The 23,833-nt window shown below is 65.6% G+C and overlaps 2 protein-coding genes across 3 annotated transcripts; both read right to left on the bottom strand.

Annotated features, from left to right (window-relative positions):
* Positions 1–590: 590 nt before the first annotated feature.
* Positions 591–3,794, bottom strand: TSSC4 (tumor suppressing subtransferable candidate 4). Of its 2 annotated transcripts, none has more exons than XM_027579470.1 (2): positions 3,593–3,794; positions 591–2,137 (listed from the first exon to the last, which is right to left on the bottom strand). In XM_027579470.1, exon 2 carries the CDS (start codon positions 1,840–1,842, stop codon positions 856–858), a length of 987 nt encoding a protein of 328 aa, XP_027435271.1. In that variant the 5' UTR covers positions 1,843–2,137; positions 3,593–3,794; the 3' UTR covers positions 591–855. The 2 variants fall into 2 exon arrangements, with proteins under 2 accessions (XP_027435271.1, XP_027435272.1); XM_027579471.1 differs by lacking the exon at positions 3,593–3,794 and adding an exon at positions 3,026–3,556.
* A 1,325-nt stretch (positions 3,795–5,119) lies between these two features.
* CD81 (CD81 molecule) lies at positions 5,120–21,075 on the bottom strand. Its single transcript, XM_027580304.1, has 8 exons — positions 20,816–21,075; positions 11,011–11,125; positions 8,040–8,137; positions 7,261–7,335; positions 6,802–6,906; positions 6,292–6,393; positions 5,771–5,857; positions 5,120–5,687 (listed from the first exon to the last, which is right to left on the bottom strand). Exons 1-8 carry the CDS (start codon positions 20,879–20,881, stop codon positions 5,625–5,627), a joined length of 711 nt encoding a protein of 236 aa, XP_027436105.1. The 5' UTR covers positions 20,882–21,075; the 3' UTR covers positions 5,120–5,624.
* Positions 21,076–23,833: the final 2,758 nt, after the last annotated feature.

The following is a 23,833-nucleotide window of genomic DNA, read 5'->3' on the forward strand; positions in this document are numbered from 1 at the left end:
TCTGGGGCTGGGACGGCAGGCTGGCCAGTCTCTGCTATGTCCTGTCACCAGGCACAGGGGGTACATGTTTGTCCCAGTCTGCCTTCCCTGGCACCCTCAGGGGCTAGTGCTCCTTCCCCCACCGCTGGGCCCGGGCACACCAGCAGGGTCCCTGCACACAGCTCAGCTGTTCTGGCGATGTGGTCCCAGGACACTGGTCATCATCACACACAGCCCAGGCAAGCCAGAGCTAAGGGGCAAGAGTGGCCAGGGCTGGGGAGGGCCCCTGTCCCCACTCACATGCTGGCCTCCTAGAGACCCATTTCATCAAGATTCCTTGTCCCCAGCCCTGTTGGGGGCAGAGGCTGGACAGCCGGGATTGTGAGCTCACCCCCTGGAGGTGCCCGGGGCCTTCTGCACCTCTTGCTCTGGACCCAGGAGGGGCTGCCTCAGTCCCTCTGGGAAGACGGGCTGCTGATAAACCCAGGCGTCTATTTAAAAAGCCTCCATGCCCCCTGGCACTAAGTTGGGGAGAATCGAATGAGAGAACAGGGCATGTGGGTGTGCCGGGTGGCAGACGAGGCCCCAGCACACTGGTCCTGAGGAGAAGGATCTACACAGAGACACAAGGCCGAAGGAATACCCCAAACCTTTACTGCTGCCCCACGGGCACGTGGCGGGCAGGGTTTGTGCCATCCACTGGCAAGCGGTCTGCTTCAGAGACCACTACCCTGAGCCTCAGCCCAGGCTGCCGGCACCTCCGACTGGCGGTCCGCTGGCTCCCTTCCCGAGGGGCTGGGGCCCCGAGCTGCGCTCCACCCCAAGTGGCCAGTGGCCCTGGCTGCCCTCCTCCGCCAGCCTGGTCAGTCTCTTCTCTTAGATCTCAGCACCTGGGGCCTCCGGGCTGCTGTTCTTGTTCCGGAAATGGTCTCTGTTCCGTTTCCTGCTGCCATGGAAGCCAACGGTCTCCACCACTGGGGGCCTTGCCGCTGACCCAGCGTGGGCAGCGGCCTGCAGCACACCCACTTCCTGAAGGCCCCCGTGGGGGCTGCTCCACTCCTCAGCCTCCGGGCTCCCAGGCCCGGCCAGGTGGGCCAGCTCCACAGGGCCCTCGCCCCCTGCGGCGCCCAGGTTCCCAGGCGCAGCCCTTCCCGGCTCTCCAGCCTTCCTTAGGGCCCTCTTCCTCTCAGGCCTGGCCTCGCCAGCTCGGGCGGGTTTGGTAAAGATGACTCTTCCCTCCCCACAGCTGGAGGGATCCTGGTTGAAAGAGGGCATGTAGTCACTGGGGGCAGCCAGGCTCGAGGAGCCCAGGAAGGCCAGAGCAGTGGCCCGGTTGCTCTGCTCGCTGACCTCGGCCACGTTTTCCAGGCTGTACTTGGTCCAGCGCTCAGGGTGGGCCACATAGTCAGGGACGGGCGGCAACTTTGCGGGGGCAGGGCTCTGACCGGCCCTGCCTGGGCCCTCTCCTGGAGGATGGCTTGAGGGTGCCAGTGGGCGCAGGAAGCCCCCATCGTCACCTGGGCCAGTCTGGGCCACAGAGGGCAGAACCTGCCTGGCTGCGCCCTCCAGGCAGTCAAAGATGTTGTGGCTACGCCAGGAGAAGGTGGAGCTCGTGCCCCTCAGGTGGAACGGCTGCACTGAGGCCGTGGGGAGGCCCCTCGGAGGCAAAGGAGACTCATCAGGGTCTGAGTCCCCCTGGGCCTCCCCAGGCAGCACCCCTGGGGACAGAGCTTCCATCTCAGCACCGGCAGGCAGGCTGAAATCAGAGTCTGAGTCGCTGAGAGAGACAGCGTCAGAAGGCAGAGCGTTGTCCTCTGTCCCTTGCTCGGCTTCCAGGGCCTCTCCTGCCCCTGCCTCAGACATGTGTCCCAGGGCACACCACACCCAGACCAGACAGCCCAAGAAGTTCGTTTCTGAGGATCGCAGGCACTTAGGAGAGGTCCCTCCTGTAGACCCACTGTCCCTGGGCCGGCGGCAGGACCCACAGGAAGAACTATGTTCTACAAGGCAAGGGACAGAGATCCCTGTCCCCTGAAAGCCCGCTCACCTCCGTTGTCTGATGGATGTCTGTGCGGACACTGGAGTGCTGGTGGGGGAAGTGCTGGCAAAGGCGTGCTGGCCTCAGTCCGGCTCCGGTCAGCTGCTCAACTGCAGCGGGCTGAGGGTGGGAAGAGCCAACCATCAGATCAGACCGCAAAGGTGCAGAAATGGCGCCACAACCCCCAAGGGGTGGTCCTGGGTTTATGGAGCCCAGACAGACACCAGGCCTGAGAGCAGATCCTTTGTAAAGATCATCTCATTCAACACTCTTGAGTCATGTCTAGGGCCCGCCGGGGGATGCCGGGGGATGGGGTTGAGGTAGTAGGCAGATAGCCAGGGCTTGACCCCGGGGTCAACATAGTAGCTCTACGCTACTACTCTCAAGCAGGTAGGCTCATTTACTAACTGCTCAGCACAGCGCATGGCACGCCGCAAGTACTCCACAAAGACTGGGCCACCTGCCCGGTCCAAGGCAAGGAGGTCTACTCCTGATTGCTGGGAGAGGCCCCGCGAACTCCACAGGGGTCTGCGGCCAGGTCCTTGGCATCTGAAGGTCAGCCCGCAGGGAAGTGGGGTGTCAATGACCACCTGGGGCACCCTTGCTGAGCAGAGGCAAGTCCTGCAGCTCTTGCAGAGTGCCACCTCCAGTGGCACTTCCCCCGCAACCCCGTACACACCTCACCTTTCCCAGCAGGGCACAGAAGTGCCACCAACACTCATTTAGTGGCCCAAGTGTGACCAAGCGGGCACCTTGCACCATGTATTCCCGGGCTCATTGGACAGCCCAGCCTCACCCATCCACCCACCAACTCCTATCCACCAAGCCCCCCTAGTCCAGGGTGGCCCACTGTGGGGCGTGCGCCCAGCAAGGAGCAGGCAGGTGGGCCAGGGGCGGCCGAGAGTGCCCCCAGAGCCGATCAAACACAGACGAGACCTCCACTGCTCTGGGGCACGACTCCCCAAGTGCAGGAACACCTCCAGGAGCGAGAGGGCGCACGAAACACACCCCACCGACGTGTTTTAGAGCTGGCAGGACCCGAGAGGGAGAGACAATGTGCCAGTCGCACAGCACGCTGCAGGGAAAGCAGCAGCTCCAGCTAGACTCCTGCTTCCTAAATTCGCGCTCCTGTGGTCCGCACCGCCGGGGACGCCACCGCGACTGCGAGAAGCGGCCGGATCGGTGGCACACTCCGGCGGACAGACAGGGAGTCCGGGGGCGTGCTTCCTGCAGTTCTCTCCGAACTTCGCGAACTCAGCGGGCCAGGCGCTTGCAGCGGCTGGGGCCTCGGGGGCTGGGGCCCGCTCCCAGGGGGCGGGCCCACGAGCTGCCGGGCCGGCGCGCGCGGCCCCCATTTGGAAGCGGAAGCCCGGGCTTTTTCTCCGCTCCGTCGGGGGCCAGGGCCGGACAGGGTCCAGGCCGCACAAGGCTCGGGGTCCCAAGGCCCAGGCCGCGAGGGACCGGAGACACGAAGCACTCTGGGGGGCCTCCGGGCTTGGGCAAGTAGGCTGCGGACAGCGACCTCCCAGAAACGCGACCGGCGGTCAGCAGCGTACCCCCTCAGCACAAACCTACCGGATCGGCGCGGTCGGGCCGGCTCCATCTTGCGCCGCGCTCGGCCTTCTGGGAAACCGAGTCCTCCGCCGGCCCAGCGACGCGGCGTCCGCACCTGAAGAACTACATCTCCCACAAGGCACTGGGCCGCTACTCCCGAGGCCTCCCGGGTCGCGTAGCCCCTGCGCATGCGTCCTCACTTTTCTTCCGAGCCTCCCCTCCCCGGAAACGGCGTCTCTCCTCCTCGCAAAGAGCCGGAATTGAGTAGGGAAAAGAGGGAGGAGGAAGAGGCAGCACTACGACTCCCAGAATGCTAGAGGGCTAACGGCCGCCTCCGCGTTCCCGGGGCCCCAGCGCCACCTGCTGGAAGTCGCGAGCACAGCGGATGCCCCAAACCGGAAGTGCATCCTCGCGCGCAGCCCCCTTGCCGGGGGCTTCCGGTCCGGCCGGAACCGCGCGGCCGCGCCCCTCCTGGGTCGGGGGTTGGGGGCAGGTCCGGGTTTCCGCGGAGCGATCGTCTCTACCTCCAGGCGTGATGGCCGGGCCGGCCGCGTCCACCCGGACTGCCCCGTGCGTCCCCGCCGGCCCCCGCTCCTCTCGGGGCTGCAGTCCAGGCGTGGTCGGGAAGCCCAGGGACCCCTCCCTCCTGGGGCCGCCCCCAGCACGGACTGCGGCTGCGCTGTGCAGTGTGGCCAGGATGCCCCAGGGACCCCTCCCTCCTGGGGCCGCCCCCAGGCCTACCCCTGGAGCCCGGACTGCGGCTGCGCTGTGCCCCTGGGCCAGGGTGCCCCAGGGTCGCACAGGGGGAAGTGGGCGGGAGGGGGCTCCGTGGGCCACTCTGTCCTCCCAGCAACCCACCCCAGCACACAAGGTGGAGGGGTGTGGTAGGAGGGGCGGACCCCGCTGAGACCCGGTGACCCCAAATGCAGGGCTGGGGCTAGTTTCCAAAATAAACCTCACAGGAGGCAGCTGTGAGCCCTCGACCTGAACCCCAGCCAGGCGCTTGCGGCCTCAAGGGGTCGGTTTAGCATAGCTCGTGGTGACGTCACCCAGCAGTACCCGGGGGTGGCAGCTGGGCCTCCCGTCCGTCACGGCCCACGGTCAGGTGGGCTCCCCCCGTGCAGAGGCTCAGACCTTCCTCTTCAGCCCTTGCAAGATGCAGCTTAGGCCCGGGGCTACCCAGTTTCTCCATGGAACACTTACAAGCACCCAAAGAGGCCAGGAAGAGTCCCTGTGGTGGGGGGACGGTGTGTGTCCTCCACAGAGCTGTCCGCCAGGAGGAAGGGGAGTCTTGCAGGCCCTCCGCCTCAAGCACACCCTACACCACAGTATCTGCCCCGCTCTGGGCGGTGGTGCCCAAGGAGCAGGTTGGGTGGAGGCTGGTGAAGGCGGCACAGGACCCACCACGGGGGCACCTGCTGTGTGGAGTGCTCTCGGGGCCCCAGCACACCCTGCAAGGTCCACAGAGCCGTGCCTCGCCCGTGCCGGCTCCTCTGCCCCTCTGGCCGCCCCCGGGGTCTCGGACGCTGCAGGCACAGAGACAGTTTGTTCGCATGCCCGGATTCTCCTTTATTGAATGACTTTCGAGACGTAATTACAGTGAAAGGTGACGAGTTAGAAAGGACAGGTGCACTGAAGGCGTAAGGCTGCTTGCAGACCCGGCTCCACACAAGTGGCAGGAGAGGAACGACGGTTAAAAAAGGCATGAGCCGTGCAGCCCGGGGGGCAGGTGGGTGGGCCCAGGGGCCCTCAGGACAGGCCTGGCTGAGCAGGCAGAGCCCCTCCAGCCGCAGAAGCAGAGGGGGCGCCTGCCTCACAGTCCCCAAGGCCCGCTCACGTGCCCTCTATAGGTGACTCCAGCCCCAAAAGGTAACGGGGAACTTCAGGACAAAAACAAAACCTCAGAAGTAAAAAGGCTAATAAGTGTAGCAGAGTAATACCGGAGAAGTTATATACATGGGCGGTGACGGCCCGTCCTCAGAAATGTCCGGTCACTCCAGGGGCACTGCAGGGGTCCGCCGGCCCTCTCCTGCAGCGGGAGCGGCTGGGCCGCTCAGTACACGGAGCTGTTCCGGATACCACAGCAGAGCACCATGCTCAGGATCATCTCGAAGATCTGCAGGGAGGGGTTGGGTGGGACAGTCAGCACCCGAAGCCCTGAGGGCGTGCCCTGAGCAGATGCCTGGCCCGCGCACTCACCATGATCACAGCAACCACGATGGCCGCAATGCCGATGAGGTACAGCTTCCCCGAGAAGAGGTCATCGATCTTCTGGTGGCAGTCCTCCTGGGGGGGCGGGGGGCGACAGCCCGCAGACCATCAGGGGCGCAGGCCCGCGGGCCCCCGCAGTGCAGCGGCACACGGGCTCGTTGTGGAAAGAGCACGGAGGGACTCAACCCCTCAGAAGAGGTGTGACCAGGGCCTGGTCTCTGGCAGGTTATCTCACACCCGTTTTAAAACAGACGTGGAAACGGAACGTGCTGTGTGTGCGCGCTTCCGCTCAGGTCGCTGAGCCGCCCGAGGAGGGTGCGGACCTGGGCAGTCGGGGCGCCCTCCACACCCACTCTCCCATCAGGAGCCAGAGGCAGAGACCCACCAGCATCAGAGCGCGCGCCAGACAGCAGGTGCCCCTTTGGTGGAAGCCCACCCCACCCCCCGGGACCCACGCATGGCTGGTGGCGAAGTGTGGGAGCAAGCCTGGGAGGCGCGGCCCCGCGTACCTTGAACAAGTTGCTGATGACGGTGCTGCCCGAGGGACACAGGTTGTTCTTGAGGATGGAGGTGGTCAGTGTAGACAGCGTGCTGGAACCACAGCAGTTGAGCTGCAGGGACCGAGGACCCCCGCGGTCAGCCCTGGGCCCTTGCGCAGACATGACCCGTGGGGAGATGGCCAGGGACACGCATCCCGCGGGCTGGCCCAGGGTGGGGGGTGCTGGGGTGGTCTATTCAGGGGGAGAACAGAGCCCGGGGGCCCCTCTCCTCCCCTTCCTCCCGCTGTGCCCTGGCCTAACAGGCTCATCTGGCTCACCCTGGGGATCCACGGGTCCCCGAGAGTGCCCCCAGGTGCCTCCCAGAGAGGGCTCCCTGGCCTGCCAGGTCTGCAGCACCCCTCCTGTTCCTGAGGTCTGTGCTGGGGCCAGACTCAACCCCAGCGGGGCCTGACCCAAGAGGACGCCCCCCCCGACCCCCCCCCAGCTCCCCAGGCCTCCTCCCAGCACCCCCTCCCGCACCGTCTCATGGAAGGTCTTCACCACGGCCTTGGCATTGTTGGCATCGTCATCCACCACGGCCTGCTGCAAAGCCTGGTCGTAGAACTGCTTCACGTCCTTGGCGATCTGGGGGAGGGGTGTGCAGGAGGGGTGAGGTCCCGGCCACCACAGGGGCCATCCCAGGGGGGTAAGCGTTCCCCTGGCTCTCCCTTGAAGATGATGCTTCCAAGGTAGACCTGGGTGCCCGCCCCACCCCCACCCGAGGCTGGGAGACAGGTGGCCCTGCCTTCTACTCAGCCCCTGAGCCACCTCCTCCAGAAAGCCCTCCATGCTTTTCTGCCCGGCAGGCCCCACGGGAAGCCCCAAAGAGCACCCCACAACCCAAGGGTAGGCCTGACCCATTCCCCACACCCTGAACAGCAGGCACTCCTCCCTCCCGGCCGGGCCGGGGCAGCCCCACCACCGTGGCCTCAGGCTCACCTGGTCTTTGTTGACAAACCCCCAGATGCCAGCAGCCACTTCACAGGCAAAGAGGATGACGAGGCAGGTGAAGAACTGGGAAGGCCGCGGGGGCCGGCAGAGACACGGGCGATGAGCGCAGGCGGCTCAGGGCGGGCCGCGCGCAGACGCCAGGCGCCCGAGCGACCGACGGGTGTGTGTGCGGCTGGCGGGGGCACCCACCCCCACGTCCCAACCAGAGACGAGCCACGCGGAGGGGAAGACTCGGTCCCGGCAGTGCCCCGCCGGGCTCCCCAGCATCCCCGCGGGCCGGGGCTCGGCAGCGGGGGGCTGCAGGCCAGCACAGCCCCGGGCGGCTCGGGCCCCAAGTGACCCTCTTCCGCTCCCCACTTCTCCCTCTCCCCGTGGGAAGGGGGTCACCGTGACACGGGCGCCCACCACCCATGCCTCCTGGCCTCCCGGGCCTCAGTTTCCCCACTGAGGTTGGCTGAGGGGCTGGGACACGCCCGCTATTGTTTCTGTGACTTTTTATTAAAAACAGAGAAGAAAAGCCACCGTAGAACCATGAGTTAGGAACCAGATGTCACAGCAATCGACCAGGGAGGGATTTCTGAACCACACAGGGACCCTGGAGGGCTGACATTCCGGGAAATGTCCCTAGGCCACCCTGCGAGCCCCCACTCCAGGATCACACCGGCAAGGGGCGGGGGCCGTCTGAGCTGGACATGGGGTGTCTGCGGCAGAACTCTGGGTTCTGCCTCTGCAGCCCCCTCCCACCCCCGCCTGGCCCCAGACCTTACCGTCCCCAGCAGACACTGGGACTCCTGGATGGCCCCATAGCAGCCCAGAAACCCCACGAACATCATCACGGCACCCACAGCGATGAGGATGTAGATGCCTTAGTGGAAGAGCAATGGACACCCTCAGTGCGCAATGTCCCCCCGAGGGCCCGCCACCCCAGACCCCTCCCCAGCCGGGTGCACACCCCCTGCCCTGGACTTGGGCCACCTGCCCTCGAGGAGTGGCGAGGGCACTGCAGCCTGGCTGCCGGGGGAGTGCCTCTCCCGCGCCGCCCCCCCCAACACCCACATCTCTCCTGCATGGGTCTGCACCCTGGGAGCCAGGCTGCCGAGGGCCGGGCCAGGACTGACTGGCACAGCAGAGTGCCCAGAGAGCTCAGCCGACAGATCTTTACGCTGCATTCGTCCTGGGGTGAGGCCTGCGTACAGCCTGCGCCCTCTGGTTCCTGCAAGCCTCTGGACTAACCCCCTCCTGGGGCATAGGGCCGTGCCCACTGCTCAGGGGGTCAGACCCAGTGGCTCCGTGTGGCTCCTTGGACCAGAGGAGTGGGCTCGAGCCGGCTTCCGAGGGACTAGAGGCTGCCGGAGGAGGTGGCCTAGCAGCTGGGGTGGCCCGGCCCCACCGAGGACAGCATATGGTGTGGGAGGGACAGTTCTAGGACAGCACACGGGGGTGCCCACCAGGCTGGGCATGGGCTCCCAGGGAGGCAGGAAGGGCCAGCACAGGGTGGGGGGCGCCTCCGGCCTGGCCGTGCTGCCCTTCTCGGTGCCCACGGCCCACCCAGACAGGTCTGGTTCCGACAAGTGCAGCTGGTGACCCACCGGGCCCTGCAGTGTTGCCCTGGATGCTGCCGGAGCCCCGCTAACCTGCCCCCGCCCCCGCCCCCACCAGCACTGGACAAAGAACTCTTGTCAGGGCCCACATCTGCTCCCCTGCCTCCCTGGCAGGCCCAGCCTGCCTCGGGACCAGCGGGAGGCTCCAGAAGGCCAGTCCTTGATGGGCAGGGACTCGGCAGCCCACGGGGGCCACTGCAGAAGCCCAGGTCCCAGGGCTGGCAGGCCCTGCCTCCACCCCGCCCACCAAGTGGTCCAGCGGCTGGAGCTGCTTCCCCAAGGAGAGCCCCCCCCCGCCAGTGGCAGGAGAGGCAAGTGGGGGCCCCTGCAAGCCAGGGTCAGGCCCCACGGTGACAGCCCAATGTGGCACCTGTGAGGGGCAGGCCAGCAGGACAGTGCCTGTTTTGTCCCCTACAAGCTTCTCCTATGGGACCGCATCCCCCTGGAGCCCAGGCACAGCCTGCAGCCCGGCTCCTCCTGGCAAGGACCAGAGCAGAAGCACAGACCTCCGTGTGCCGGGCCTGAACCTGAGCCTGTGACCGGGGTTCCCTCTAAAAGCTGGGCCAGCTGGAGGGGGCAGCAACAGCACAAGCTGCTCCAGCCATGAGGCAGGAGGGGGGACCCCTCCCCAAACCACCTGCCCACACCCACAGCACCCAGGCCCTGCAGGGGGTGGGGCGTAGAGAGGAGCTGCTCCCGGACAGGCTGTTGCAGGCCTGAACCCCTGGGGAAGGGGAAGGGGACACCTGGAAGGAGGTCTCATGGGTCTGGAAGGTACTTCCCTGCCCTCAGACATGTGAGCAAAGCTGACCGCTCTGCTCCCGAGGGTGCCTGGCCCCTGGCAGACCCTGGGTGATGGTCCTCGTGGGCGCCCGCCTGCTCCTCCAGAGACTCAAACCTTCGAGGGGCCCCACAGCCCAGGGGAGGAGCCTAGGAATCTGGAGATGGGAGGCTCGGGACCCCTCCAAGGACGGCTGGCCCTGGGAAACCACAGCCGGAGCAGTAGGCTCCGGTCTCCGGGGAGGAGAGGGGCCTCCCAGTTGGTGCTCCTGAGTCAGACCTCTCCACCTTGCCGCTCAGAGAGGATCATGGGCTGGGAAGGGACACACATCCCGTTTGTGGCCCCAGGGGCCCTGGGCCATCCCTGTTTCAGCAACCAAGCGTGTATCGCAAGCCCGTGCCCCCCGCCCCAGCCCCAAATAGCAGCTGGGAGGGACCCAGACCCCTTCCGGGCTGCACACAGGATACCAGGCCAGTGGGGCGGCCGCTGGTCCTAACATGGAGCCCCAAGCCCTAAAGACCCACACACACTTCCTGCCCCGCTGCTAGGCCTGTGGAGACCCGAGGGGCCAGCCAGGCCATTCCTTTAAAGGACAGAAACAAGGCTTCCAGAGCCCCACAAGGGCCAGGCCCTGCCTCCCACTGGCTGGGGACCAACCTAAGGAGAACTGAGAGGCTCCGCAGGACAGGGTGGGGCAGGGGTGGCGGCTCGAGCCCCCGAGGCGGCCACAGCTGGTGCCAATAAGGCAGCAAGGTGGGGGGGGGGGGCAGCCTGAGTCACACTGGCCCCTGCCTCACCCTGGGGCCTGAATCTCCCTCCCCCTCAGCTCCAGCTGCCTCAGCTACCAGTCCTGCTGCCCAGGCAGGCATCCAGCCCCACCCCTTCCCAGCGAGCCTCCCCCGAAATACCCACCACGAGACACAGCTCCCCCGCCCCCACCCAGAGGCCTCCTGCCACGAGTCAGCCCCCAGAGGCCATCCGGTGGGGTCCCAACAGCCCACACACCCCGTGATGTTCCAGTGCTGCCTGGGAGCCGGGCTCCTGCCCCCCGCACCCCCACCCAGCCAGGCAGGGGACCTCCTCCGCACCCCGCCCGCAAGGCCCCCAGGCAGACCTGACTCCACCCACGCTCTGTCTCACCCTCTCGCCCAAAGAGCCCTTCCTGGCAGGCCTCGTTCTGCCCAGCAGCCCAGCACACAGCAAGCCTCGCTGACCTGGCCCATGCCCTGCCTCCTCCTGGAAGCCCTTCCTGACTGCCTATCTGCAGCAGTCATGATCAGACGCCTTGATGGGTGTTCCTGCTGGCCCCCCAGCCCAGAGCCAGCCAGGTCCTGGGCCCCCCCCAAGTGCACTCACCCACATAGAAGGTGTTGGGCGCAGGCCTGTCTCCGAGCTCCAGATAGAGGAGATTGGTGGTCTGTGGGTCATGGCGCAGCCACAGGGCCACACCCAGGATCACGCCTCCGGCCAACTGGGGAAAGAACGGGTACAGGGTTACTTCCCAGAGCACCGCAGGGGTGAGTGTGGGCTGAACCACACTGAACATCCAAGGAGGCAGGTGCTGGACCGTCACCTCCACCTGCCCGCGGGCCCATGCCGTCCCTCGCCACGTGGCACTCCCAGGCACCGCTGGGGTCTGGGCTGTCTGCCGGCTCCACACGCAGACCTGGTGCCTGACATGCCCCAGGAAAGAAGGCCTGGGTATTGGGGACCACATTCCCAATACTCGATGGGGCACGCTTATGTCAAAACAGCGTTCATTTTTTTATCTAAAGCTCAAATTTAACTGGATGTCCTGTATTTTTATTTGCTAAATCTGGCCACAGTCCACACCAGACCCAAGGGGGTGGTTCCAGCAGTCCTCAGCTCATCGGGGAAGCCCGTGGAGGGGACTGCAAGTCTTTGCTGCCAAGGGAAAGAGAGGGGTGGGGGTCTGATGCCACCAGGGCCCTGGTGGGGCCGAAGGAGGGAGCGACAGACAAGGGGAGGGGCGGAGGTTGGTGGCATCCAGGGAGCCACGGGGGCGAGGGGCCGGGCAATTTGTGGGATAAATCCTTACTGCTGTCAGCCCTGGGAAGGGAAGCCACTGCGCTGCAGGAGGAAGGAAGCACGCTGTGCTCCCAGATAGGCCAGGGGAGGGGCTGCCTGAGCAGCGAGGGCAGGAAAGGGGGCTCTGCTCAGAGCCTGGCGGGAGGACGTGGCTTCCGGCTCAGGGAGGCCCTCCGCAGACTCACCGTCCTCCGAGCACAGGGCCACTGGGGGCGGGGGGATGTGCTGAAGGGGAGCCCAGACCACGCTGGGCCCGGCCTACACAGGATCTTCTCACCATCCCAGGCCAGTGGCTATGCTGCCGTCCGGGCCCCAGCCTCCTATCCTCCAAGCTGTCCCAGCCCCGGATGCCCCACCGACGTGGACTCTGCAAGCCTGGGTGCGGGTCGGAGGGCCTCGCTGCTCGGCCGCTAGCTCCTGGCTTCCCCATCCTACCGTCTGTGTGCCGGCCACGGAGCTTCCCCCCACAGCAGCAGACACTACCCCCCCCGGCCCCCCAACACAGGCCCAGAGCTCCATGTGCTACGCGGAGGAGAAACGCCCCGTGAACACCACCTGGCCAGACCGGCACCTGCCCCGAGGGCTGCCCCACGGAAAGCCCCAGCCGCTCCCCAGGCCCTGCCACACCGGTCTCAGCTCACACCCCCGAGGCCGGGTTGCCGGCACCTCCCTCGGAGCACCTGCCTGCCCCCCGCATGAGCCGGGGGTTTCCGCCTCTCAGCCCACCTCTCCCAGGGTTCCAGGTCTGGTTGGGGAGGACAGGCCAAGGCTCGGAGGCTCTGCCCTGACCTCCAGCAAGTGTGGGGAGGACCATCCGGGGCCAACTGTGTGCCAGCTCCGGCCAGGGTCCCCTCCCAGGGCCCTCGGCCACCGCGTAGCCCTCAGAGGGCAGGGCCCCGGGCTCTCAGCATCCTGCACCTCTCGGTGACACCTGTCAGCCGCGGGAGATGGCCAGGGGCCCCATGGGACAGTGGGGCAGGGCGGGTGCCCCAGAGGCCTCAGCTCCGCCCGAGGTGGCTGCCAGCTGCGGCTCTGAAGGAGGCAGTGTCGAGGCTGAGGGTTGCCGTGGTAACTCTGGCTTGAAACCGGCACTTGTTCTCTTTTGAAACTGTGGTCCAGAGCCGCCTTTGTAAGATGTCCCGGGGCGGAGGGGGAGGGGCAGGGAAGCCCCTGTCCTGGGCCTCCCTCTGTAGCCCTCTGTGGCGCCAGCGCCCCGGCCAAAAGCCCCGATCGGCCGCCCTGTCCCCATCAGCGGTCCAGCTGCGACCGCTCCCATTTTCCTCACGCAGCCCCTTCACCCCAGCCGCTGGGGAGACGAGCGTGTCTCAGGGTGCACGGTCCTAACAGAAGTACAGTGGGGAGCAGTGCTCAACCCACCCCCTGGTCACCACCTCTGCTGCCTCGGAAGGGCTTTCCTTCAGACTTCGGGGCAGGCGGGGTGGCCTCAGACTCCCCCACAGCCCCCAGGCCTGCACTCCTGAGGGGTAAAGGGAAGCTGGTCCTGCCTCCAGGGCCCAGTGCCTACATGCCCCCTGCTTGCTGGGGTCCCGGTCACTCCAGGCCCTGTGCAGATCCCCGGGGGGGGCCAGGTGAACACAGTGGAGCATCCCGTTCCCAGACGAGGAAACCTGCGTGGCCGGGGGCAGATCACCAACCAGGGAGGGACAAAGGCAGCACCCCGACCCAGGGGGGTGGAAAGCCCTCCGCAGAGAAGGGAAGGCTCCTGCCCTGCCATTCATGGGCTGGTGGGGATGTGTAAGGAACCAGGACTCAGTGAGCTTCCACGCGGCCACCTCTGCCACCCGTGTCCGCCCGGGGACGCGAACGTGCGCCATGCACACCACAACAGGAGCCCTGGTGTTCCCAGCCCCAACCCGGGTGCATCCACTTGTCCCTAGACTGGCCCACAGGGGGGGCGACGAGCACACGGTGGGGAAATGTACCAGTCGGCTGAGCACCGTGCGGAATGACAGCCACCGGACCAGAGAGAAAGAAGTTCCCTTTCTACAGAAGTGTCAGAAATGCAAATCAGGTGCAGTGACAGGACACAGGCTACGGGCCGCCCGGAGACGGGGGACGGATCACAAGGCCCCTGGACGCTTTTGGGGCTGCTGGACGTGTCCACGATCGTGATGCGGTGACCGTCCCATGGGGCTCTACCTATGTCAAGGTTGTATGTTTGAAACACATGCCGTGTACTCTACATCTGATAAGGCTATTTTTAAACCCCCAACTCCCACTCAATCCCTGACCACTGAACTTCTAAGCAAGGCTTTTAGGGGTAAATGTTTCACCTGGGCCCCAAGGGATCCAGGCTGCCGTCCTGGTGCCACCTGGCACCCGCAGCGAGGAGCCAGACACGCTGGGCTCGCCAGGCTTCGAGGGCCCACAGCAGGCATCTGGAAACGTCGCGCTGAAGTCTTGCCCACAGAACTGAGGTTTTAGGGTCAAAGAGGGGACTGGAGAACTGTTACACAATGGAGCCCGGCGTTCAGGGAAAGCAGGGGTCATGGCAGAGGGTGGGGCGCAGAGCATGGCAGCCAAGGGTGCCCCACCGCGCCTCGGGGTCACCACCATATCCTCCCTGGAAGATAAGCTAACGTCCCGGTGCTGGGGGTGTCCCCGCCCCACAGAGCCCTCCGCGCAGGGTCATAGGACCCTCTCACCTGCCGGAAGCACGGCTCCCACCCACTCCTGGCCCAGAGGCCGTGTCCCCCGAGAGGCCCCACGGCCGGCAGCGCCGCGGAGGGCGCCAGCCAGCTGGGCCACAGGGGAAGGCCCCGCAGCAGGCACGAACCGGCCAGTTCAGGGCCCTGTGAGAGATTGTTTCTGTTTCATTCTCCCTCCTTTCTGCGAATTAATAACTAACGGCGTCAGCTGAAACAGGAGGGGGCTGCCAAGCATGCTGGGCTCCTGCCCGGCCCGCCTGCCGTTTCCAAGAAGCAGCTGAAAGGGAGCAAGAGGGAGTGGGTGCTGCCCGGGCAAGCCTGGGGCTGCCGTGCCCTTGGCCCCCGCACCCTGAGCGCCCCAGACCCACCCACGTGGGCCCCAGGGCTGCTCGCGTCACTCACACCCTCTCAGCAGCGCTGGCCGCCCGGGGGGCAGGGGGCAGTGTGTGTGGGGTGGGGGGAGCTCCATCGCAAGGCGGGGCGGGTTGGGGGCACCCGGCTCCACCCCAGCTCTGCTCCCCGACCCCCCACCTCCAGGGAAAATGTGCCAGGAAGCAGCCACCTGGCTGGGCAGTTGGGGGTCTTGGAGGCCTGAAGACCCCCCAACCAAGTAGGGTAGTGAAGGCCAAAGGCAGGAAGTGAGGCCGGAAATGCCCTCAGGGACACGGGGCTAACTCAGAGGGAAGAGGCACAGCAGAGATGCTTTTAGGACGGGCTGTGGCAGGTCAGGGGGGCAAGAGGAAGGTCCTGGTGCCACCGCTCGAGCTGGGTAGGGGTCTCGGGTTCCTGCACACTGACCCTCGCTCTCCACCCACCATGAGGGGAAAGGCCCAACGCGGGCCCTCCCGGGGGCTGGGCAGCTGCCCCCACGGTCCTGTCGTGGCCTCTGGGAGTAGCTCAAAGCAGCAGGTATATGGAGGGAAGAGCAGGGACCCGTACCTCAGCCAGGAAGCAGAGCCTCGCTGGAGGCCCCTGGACCTCAGGAAGCCGCCTGGCCCAGCATCTAACAGTAGGTAGCAAGGGGGTCATGACCCAGGGCCCCTGGGGCCACCAGCTAGGGGCTGCGGGAGCCACTTCCCCCCAAGAGGTGAGTGCAGGCCCCCGCCACACCCCGCTACTCTAGGGGCACATCAGAAACCCAACCCCACCACCCAATCCCTGGGTAGAAAAGCCAGGAAGTGCCCTGTTCCCCTGCCCCAAACCAACCCCACTGTGGGGAGCCCCTCGGCCCCTGCAGGGAGGGGCCTGTGGACACAGACGTCCCAGGGACCTGCCAGAGAAGGGCACAGGACGGGCTGCAGCAGGAGCAGGCCGTGTGCATCAGACAGGCAGGATCCTGGTGGGCCGGGCACCGGCTGGGCAGGGAGATGGGAGGCGGCTGAGCTCAGGCAGAGGACGAGAGAGCAGGTGGAGGGCTCCCAGGGCAGGTCAGGATGGCCTTGTCCCTGTCCCAGGGAAGCCCCAGCCCTGGAGCCATGCCAGGCTATGAAGCAGAAGGACCTCCTCACATGGTCACTTGGGGACCTCAGCCTCCTACCGCCCTAGCTGGAGGCGAAGGGGACAGCTCCAGCCCAGGGCCTGGCTGGCCCAGGGGAGTGCTACCTTGTGGGAGCTGGAGGTTTTACCACCTCAAGACAAAGTGAAAGGCCGTCTGTCCAAAGGGGGGGGTGGCTGAGCCCCCGGGTTAGGGAGCAGTGTGGGCCCTTCAGCCAAGCAGAGCCACAGCCGTGTAAGAGGGTGAGCTCCCCGTGAGCTCGCAGTGGGACCACGGTTGGTGGTTTCCAAACCCACTGCCTCTTGGAAGCCCCCACCCCAAACCCCAAGACCAAGGGCATTGAGCTCCTGGGCTCAGGCCTCCCAGCCCCAGGACTGGAGACCCAGGGAGGCGGGCAGTCCTCACTGCTGTCACCCCAGCCACACCCCGGCACCTCCCAGGCCTGGGTGTCAGCCTGAGCGTCGGGAGCCGGCTGTCAGCGGTGACAGAACCAACCTCAGCACCCATCCAAAGGAACGGCGCAGGTGATACAGGTTACAGGGAGCCATTCAACGTCCCCCAGGGCGAGTTATGAGCCAGGCCAGCCCGGCCAATCTGGACGTGGGTCACCCAGCCACCGACTCTGCAGGGCGGGCGGCCCTGGCTTCCTGTCTTTCACCTTCTTGACAATGACCATGGTACCCAGTCACTGTAGACAGGCAGGGCAGCACTAACTTCCCCAAGTTAGAGGACAAGGGGGCATGAACCCCCAGGCCTTGGCTGTGCTGCTGGCCCCTGGGTCCCCCGGCCTCTGTGGCTCCCAGCACCCCCCACCCGGAGCACCCTCACCACCGACTGGAGGAACTTATGGGCCCAACCCCACATCCTAAGCCCCTCACTCTGGCCAGCCCTCAGCTCATGCCCAGGGAGGGTGGCCGCCCCGTCCCCGGCAGCTAGCTTAGCAAGGGAAATCCTCAGCCAGCACACTGGGCCTGGCCCCCTGCCTGCCCTAACCCTAACCCCTAGCATCCGGGGGTCCACCTGGAAGCCCCCAAGTGGTCTTGTGTGAATTAGCACCTGCTCTGTCATCAGGAGGGGCTTAAGCCAGGCCCCAAGGTAGAAACTATGTGTGCTTTGGGGGCAGGGGGCATTGAGAAGTCTAGAGGTTTCTGGAAGCATGCTGGATCAAACCACATTCCACAGGATAGATGGAAAACAACTCGGGAGAAGGGTCCCGAGGGCCAATTCCAGATGAGCCTGGTTCTCGGTCAAGGACAAGGCATGCTGGCCACGGGGCAGCTCCAGGGCTGAAAACCGTCCAGCCCTTGCTGCGTGCCCTGGCCTGGGTCCTGGGATGCCAGGGCCAGAGGGAGAAACCCTGTGCCTCTCCCCCATCCCCACCCTGAAACACTAGGCCAGTGCAAAGGTGATCATCAGCTCCTCCCACGGGTGCCTGGACTTTGCCATATTGATTTGATCTGGGTTCTTGCCCTCGTGGGGTTTCAGGTGCTGAAATGAAGCCATGGGGCAGATGATTTGGGAGGGGTGGCTTTTTGGGTCCATCTCCCTGTCCAGACTTCAGAGCAGTATGAGCTAGGGATTGGGGATGAGCTCTACTTCTGGAGGCAGACCTGAGCTGGGGGGGGGGGGGGGGGGCACTGCATCAGCCTTGTAGCAGCGCCCGCCAGGGTCCCAGGCCTCTTGGTGCCTGGACATCCTCATTGGGGGGGGCGGCTATTTCGTTTCAGGGACAGACCACAGACTTCCTCTTCTTGTCCCAGCCCAACGGCTGTTTCCCCCAAAGCTCTGCCACTCAGTCCGTCCACTCGCCAACCCCCACGAAACCGGCACAGGAAATCCCCACCCCCACCCAGAGCCTGCCAGGGTCACACATCCCCTGTCCCGGAAGGAAGGCAACAGAACAGCTAAGTGACAGACGGTCATGTGCTGTCTGGAAGCGAGAATTAAATGCCAGTTAGCGAGGCTTCTAATCAGCCCTGTTCCCAGCGTAGTCTGGCTGCCCTACCTCTGGAAGGCGGCCACTGAAGGCATCAGGCTGGAGGAGTGGCCAGGCCCAGGCGTGGGACGCTGTGCTCTCCCTGGCTGGCCTCCAAGGGCAGGCCTGTGATCGTACCCACTTCACAGATGAGGAAAGCAAGCGGGTCTCACACGTGCCAGCTGCCTGCCCCAGGTCACAGGGAGGGGAACCTCTGCTCTTCCTGAAATGCCCAGCAGCAGAAGCCTGAGAACCAGCGGCCTCTGCCAGGAAGTGCCAGGTCCAACCCCAACAGAGAGGATTTCCACGCTGCCGGGCAGGGTGTCTGTGCTGTCTCCCAGCTTGGCCCGGGCTTCTGCTCGTGCTCCTACTCCTGGCCCCGCCGGGCCAGGGAACCCCAAAGCAGGCGGTGGTCAGGCATACTGAGTGCACGCCGCCTGGGGCCCCGAAGTCCTGGCTCGTGGAGGAGAGAGACGCGCCTGTGAGCGTGCGGGGTTGAGCGGGCTCTTTCCTGGAGAAGCCAGCCTGGCCGCCTCTGAGGCCTGCTCCCAGGTGGGAGCCTTTTCACTCTCTAAGATGCAACTTGTAAAAGTGGCCCAATGCAGACACCCATTGTCAAAGTCTTCTCCCGGCTCCCCCTCAGTACCCACTCCTGCACTGTGCCCAGGGTGCCCGGGGAGCGAGAGTCAGGCCAGGCACCAGGGGCCCTCCCTCACCCAATGCCTTCTGGGGCACCCAAAGCCCCTTCCCCAGGGGACTGCCCACACCGGCCAAGGACAGCAGTCTTCCTGCTGGCCATCTGGGCCCTACAACCGCTTCCTGAGTTGGCCCCTAAGGGTGGTAGCTAATCCGCCAACCTGGGGGACGGGATGTGGAGGACGTGCACCTTACGGAGCAGGAAGCCAAGGCCCAGGACCCGGACCCGAGCAGTGGGGTGAGCGCTCCATTGTCCGGAACCAACCCCGCAGCACCACGCTGTCAACCAGGTGGGGCAGGACGCCGGGGCAGAGAGGGGCCCTGCCAGAGTGGTGGCCCCCAGCCCCACCCTGCTCAGCTCTGCATGTGCCCACTGCAGGGATGGGTGGGGCCACGGTGACTGGACTGTGGGATACAGTTCTTAATGCTCAGCTGGATGGCTCAGGAGGGGAGAGGCCTGGAAACATTTCCTTAAGCCTGAATAAAGAGCAGCCCCTGGGGATGTGTCAAACCTCCACCCCAGCTGCCTGGGGAACTACCAGGCTCGCCCAAGCAGAGCTGGGCGGTGAGCAGGGGCTGCCCTGGAGACCTCCCAGGCTGGGCAGTGGGGAGGGACTTACCCAGCACTGACGCTCAGCCCAAGGACAGGAATCTGCTCCGGGAGACATCCTCTACCTCTGTCTACCCTCATCTACAACCTCCTGGTCAGGGTCCTCACCCCACATCCAGGTTCTGCTTGTAGGGGACGGGCTCAGAGGCCAGCAGAGGGGCGTCTGCGTGTCCCCCTGGTCCAGGGCGGTTCAGGCCAGTCCTGGCCCCTCCTGACAGCCCCACTGCTCCCCACTCCCCAGGCAGAGGCCAGTGGCTACAGCGTCCCCCCAACCTGTGCCTTCCCACCCAGGTGGGGTGTGTAACCTGCACTCCACTCCCAGCTAGAGCTCAGGCCAGTCTCCGTCCCCCCCCCAAACACCTCATCGCCCCGAGATCGGCACTGGGGTCCTCCACACTGGGACCCTCAGCTGTGTCGTTGGGAAACAGACTTGCCCAGGGGACCGTTTCAAAAGTTCATCCTCCCGCGTCTACTTGAGAACCACGCTGTCTGCCAGAAGTTGTCATGGTCCTTGTTGAGAAGGGGTGAGCAGCCTGGGGCGGCAGAGGGGTCCAGGAGGGTTCCCAGGCACTGCCCAGAGGACTGGCCAAGGGGAAGGAGGGCAGGGCCAAGAGAGGGGTTCCTGCACCCACTCGGGGCCCCTCCCCAACTCCAACACAGGCAGGAAACGGAAACAAAGCCGAATCACTCGTGGTCACTGGCCAGCAGTTACCACCCAGGCCAGGAAAACGCAACTTGCAGGCCAGCAGCTTGGAGCCCCTGAGACCTTCCTGCACCCCAAGATTGACCATCCTGTGGGTACCTGTTTCCGAGGTGGATGTCCAAGCCCACACCTAAGCCCAGACCTGGGCATCCACTGGGACCCAGGCCCCGGAGGAGCCCAGAGACGCTCAAGTCCTCAGGGCCCCCTGCCCTGTGGCAGCTCAGAACGGCCGCCCCAGCCCCACGCCCCTCAAGGCCTCCACAGCCTCCTGGGAGAGACGGGACTGGCTGAGGAGTGCAGGGGGGCCGGCCCCACAAAGAGCAGCCACCGCGGTGCGGGCGCCCACCACGCGGGCCACAAGGGGCTGAGGCGCTTCCTGTGCGGGTGCCGCCCCGGCCCGGCCCCTCACCGCCATCCCCGGGGCCGCGGCCGGCACACTGGGGTGAGCGGGGCTGGGCCAAGTGCGGAGCGGACGGTTCCCAAGACTAAGACCCAGTGCGCGCCCCCCCACCAACCCCCGCCGCGGCCGCCCATCCAGAGGCGGTGGCCCAGATGAGCTCATGGAGGGCGGGGCGCCGGGAGTCCCGCCCCCGAGCCCCCTCAGTCCCAGTGAAGCAGGGTGGTCCTTGACACCGCAGCCTGCCGCGCCGAGCCCGCAGCCACCGCGCCGACCGCCATCACCCGGCGGGCACAGACCCGAGGCCCCCAAACGCCCCGGCCCGGCCGCGGGGCCCTAAGCCCGGCCGCGCAGAAGCCCCGAGACCCGGCTCGCAGCAACCCCCCCCCCCCGGACGACCCCCACCTGCCCGTCTGCCTGCCCAGGACCCCCATCCGCGCCCGGCGCCCACAGGTGGCCCCGCACCTTGGCGGCCTGGCTGCGCCCCCTCTACAGGGCCTAGCGGGACGCGCGGCCTGCCGGGCTCGGGGTGCCCCTGTCCCCCGCTCTCCTCCAGCCCCGGCTCACCCAGAAGACGAAATTGAAGACGAAGAGCAGGTACTTGATGCACTTGGTGCAGCCCTCCACCCCCATGGCGGCGCCGGCGGCGAGCGGCCTGCGGGGTGCGCGGTGCGGGCCGGTCCTGGGCGCGGGGCCTGGCGGGCGGCGGGGCCGGGGCGTGGGCCCGGGGTGCGGGCCCGGGGCGCGGGGCGCGGGGGCTCGGGGGCGCGGGGCGTGGGGCGCGGGAGGCCGGGCCGGGTCGCGCTCGGTTGACCGCCGCCGCTGCGCGCTCGCTCTCTGGTCGCGCGCGCGCCCCCGCCGCCTGTTATAGGGCGCCGAAGCCCCGCCCACCAGCCCCGCCCCGGCCCCGCCGCCGGCCGCCAGAGCGCGCAGCTCCTCCCCCCTCTGGAGCACGCGCTCGGTCGGGGGTCAGACGGGGTGTCCCCCAACCGGCGGGCCTGAGCCCGTACGGGGGCGAGGGGGGACGGGCCTGCGGCCAGGGGCGCCCTGGGAAGACCCTCCCCTTCTCTCGTCCTCCCTTAGGTGCTTTGGATAGTCCAAGGAGCCTCCCCGGAGGAGGTGATACACCAGCGATGGTGTAGCCAAAAGTGCTCCCCGGATGGGGACCCTGAGTGGGTGATGAGGCCGACAGTCAGCCGGCCTGGCCTGAAGACCCTGGAACGCAATTCCAGGCCCCCAAGCCCTTGTCCCACGGTAAGGGGGAGTTGATGAGCACTGTTAGAGGTGTCTGTATTTGGAAAGGTCCTTGAGAGGGTGACTCTAGACCAGTATTAAATGTCTGGGAGCCCCGAGTCACCTGTAGGACAAGCTCCAAATACTGTGTACTTTGTGCCCACCCTGGTGGTGCCAGTACCCCGTGGAGGCCAGCCCCGCAGTGAGACCAGGTTCCTGAAGGTGTGGGGGCCAGGCCCGGCTGCCCTCCCCCCCACCCCCCACCCCCGCTGATGAGGACCGGGGGAGGGGACCCGTCAAGTCGGGGGTGCTTCTCCCCAGGTGACACGCGGATGAAGAAGTGGAAATGTTCTGTGTGTGAGTGACCCTAGCACAAATGACCGAGACCCCTTGACGTGTGGCCGGCACCCCGACCCACCGGGACCTGAATGTGTCACTGTCCCTCGCTGCCATGTGAATGCCCTGGGTGGCCAGCTGCTTCCGGGTGGCCAGAGCAGCTTTCTCCTCTCCCTGTGCTCCTACTTGTGTGGTTTTCTTGCTGGTTAATTTAAAAATCTGTTCTGGGGGCGCCCGGCTCTCTCAGTCCGTAGAGCATGCGACTCTGGATCTCGGGATCGTGAGTTCAAGCCCCGTGTTGGGTGTGGAGCCTGCTTAAAAAAAATGATGATATAGATAAGATATAATAAAAAATAAAATCAAAATCTGTTCTGGCTTCCTGCTTGTATAAGAGCGCCAAGCATGTGTTTGTACATAGTGTAGTGTTTGTGCACGCTGAGGGGACGTTGTAATAAAAGTGGCTTAAGTCCTCACGTGGCGTCTGCCAGGATCCTGTTTGCTGAAAAGCAGGCAGAAGAGGTCTCTGGGGTGACGGGATGCTTGTCTCCGTGTCCTGGGCACCCTGCTGTCCCATCAGCTGCCTGCCAAAACTGTGGGCTGAATCCTCAGAGAAAGGCCTTCCCTGGGCCCTTTGGGAAGGGGAGCAGAGGGGGACCATGAGCCCACCCTCAGGGAGCAGGGTAGGGGGCAGAACCTCCCATGCTGTGCCCTTGGTGCACCGGCCCCCAAAACAGGTCAAGTCCGGCCAGCTTGTTCTGAAGATCAGGCAAGCATCAGCTGGTTAGCAGGTCCCGCCTGTGTGCCAGGCACTATCCCAGGTGCTGGCTCCAGGAGCCGGACAGCCAGGACCCCTTCCCTCAAGGACCTTAGAACAGATGGCACCCCACAACCATCATGTCAATGCTGAGAAGGGAGAGAATTCCCAGGATAATTTAAGGGTAGTATCAGATGGGGCACTCTTCTGGCACTGGGCACTTGGAGGAGTCCACGGTGGACCCAGGCCCTGAAGACCGAGAAGGAGCCAGCCAGCCCTGCAAGGTGCTGGGGAGGAGCATTCCAGGCAAAGCGGGGACACATTTGGAGGAAAAGAAAGGGAGCCAGGGGGTGGGAGCAGAAAGGGGGAAGAGAGCTAGGTGCTTACGTTGGGGCAGGCTGTGGGGTTGGGAGCCAGCACTCAGGTCTGAAGCCCGAATGGAACTGCGTTAGGTCTGAGTGCGTGGGGCGATCAGAGGGTCTCTGCACAGGCCTGGTTCCTGTGTCGAATGAGGACACAGGTGTCAGCGGGCTGCCTCGGCCCCACAGCGGAGCCAGCACCACCGGCACCTGGGGCTCACTGGGAAGTGGGCCACGAGGGTGTGTGGGGCCACCTCTGGCTGCCTGGCACAGGTGGGCTCTGCCCTGGGTCCACTTCCGAAGTGCCCTGCCCAGTGGTCCCCCACCAGCTTGACCTTGTGAGGACAACAGGGGACCCACCAGCCGTGTTTCAGGGTCCTCCAGAGACACAGCAGGAGGAGACAGAAGGAGGCTCAGGTTACAGACTGGTGCAGGTGCTCAGGAAGCCCGGGATGCCCCACCGTCTGCCACCTGCAAGCCAGGGACCCAGGAGGGCTGGTGGGGTGATTCAGCGGAGCCTGAAGGCCTGGGAACCAGGGAGCCGGTGGTGTAAGTCCTAGTCCGAGGGCTGGAGAAGGTGAGATGAGACGTCCCAGCTTGAGGGGTGAGGCAGGAGCAGGGGGCGAAGTCCTACCTCCTCTGCCTTCTGGTCTACCCAGGCCTCAAGGGGACTGGGTGAGGCCCACCCGCACCGGGGAGGGCCATCTACTGTGCCGAGTCCACCGATTCCAGCTCGGGTCGTCCAGAGACGCCCTCCCAGACGCCCCCGGAAACAACGTCCCATCTGGGCACCCTGCGGCCAGTCCCCCTGACATGCCACACTGAACATGACAGGCAGTGGTGACATGACCCAGGTTGGAGCAATGGGGGCAGGTGGGCGACCAGAGGGGCGCGTCCCAAGAA

Source organism: Zalophus californianus, chromosome 11 (genome assembly GCF_009762305.2).
Source record: "Zalophus californianus isolate mZalCal1 chromosome 11, mZalCal1.pri.v2, whole genome shotgun sequence".
NCBI classification, from domain to species: Eukaryota; Metazoa; Chordata; class Mammalia; order Carnivora; family Otariidae; genus Zalophus; species Zalophus californianus.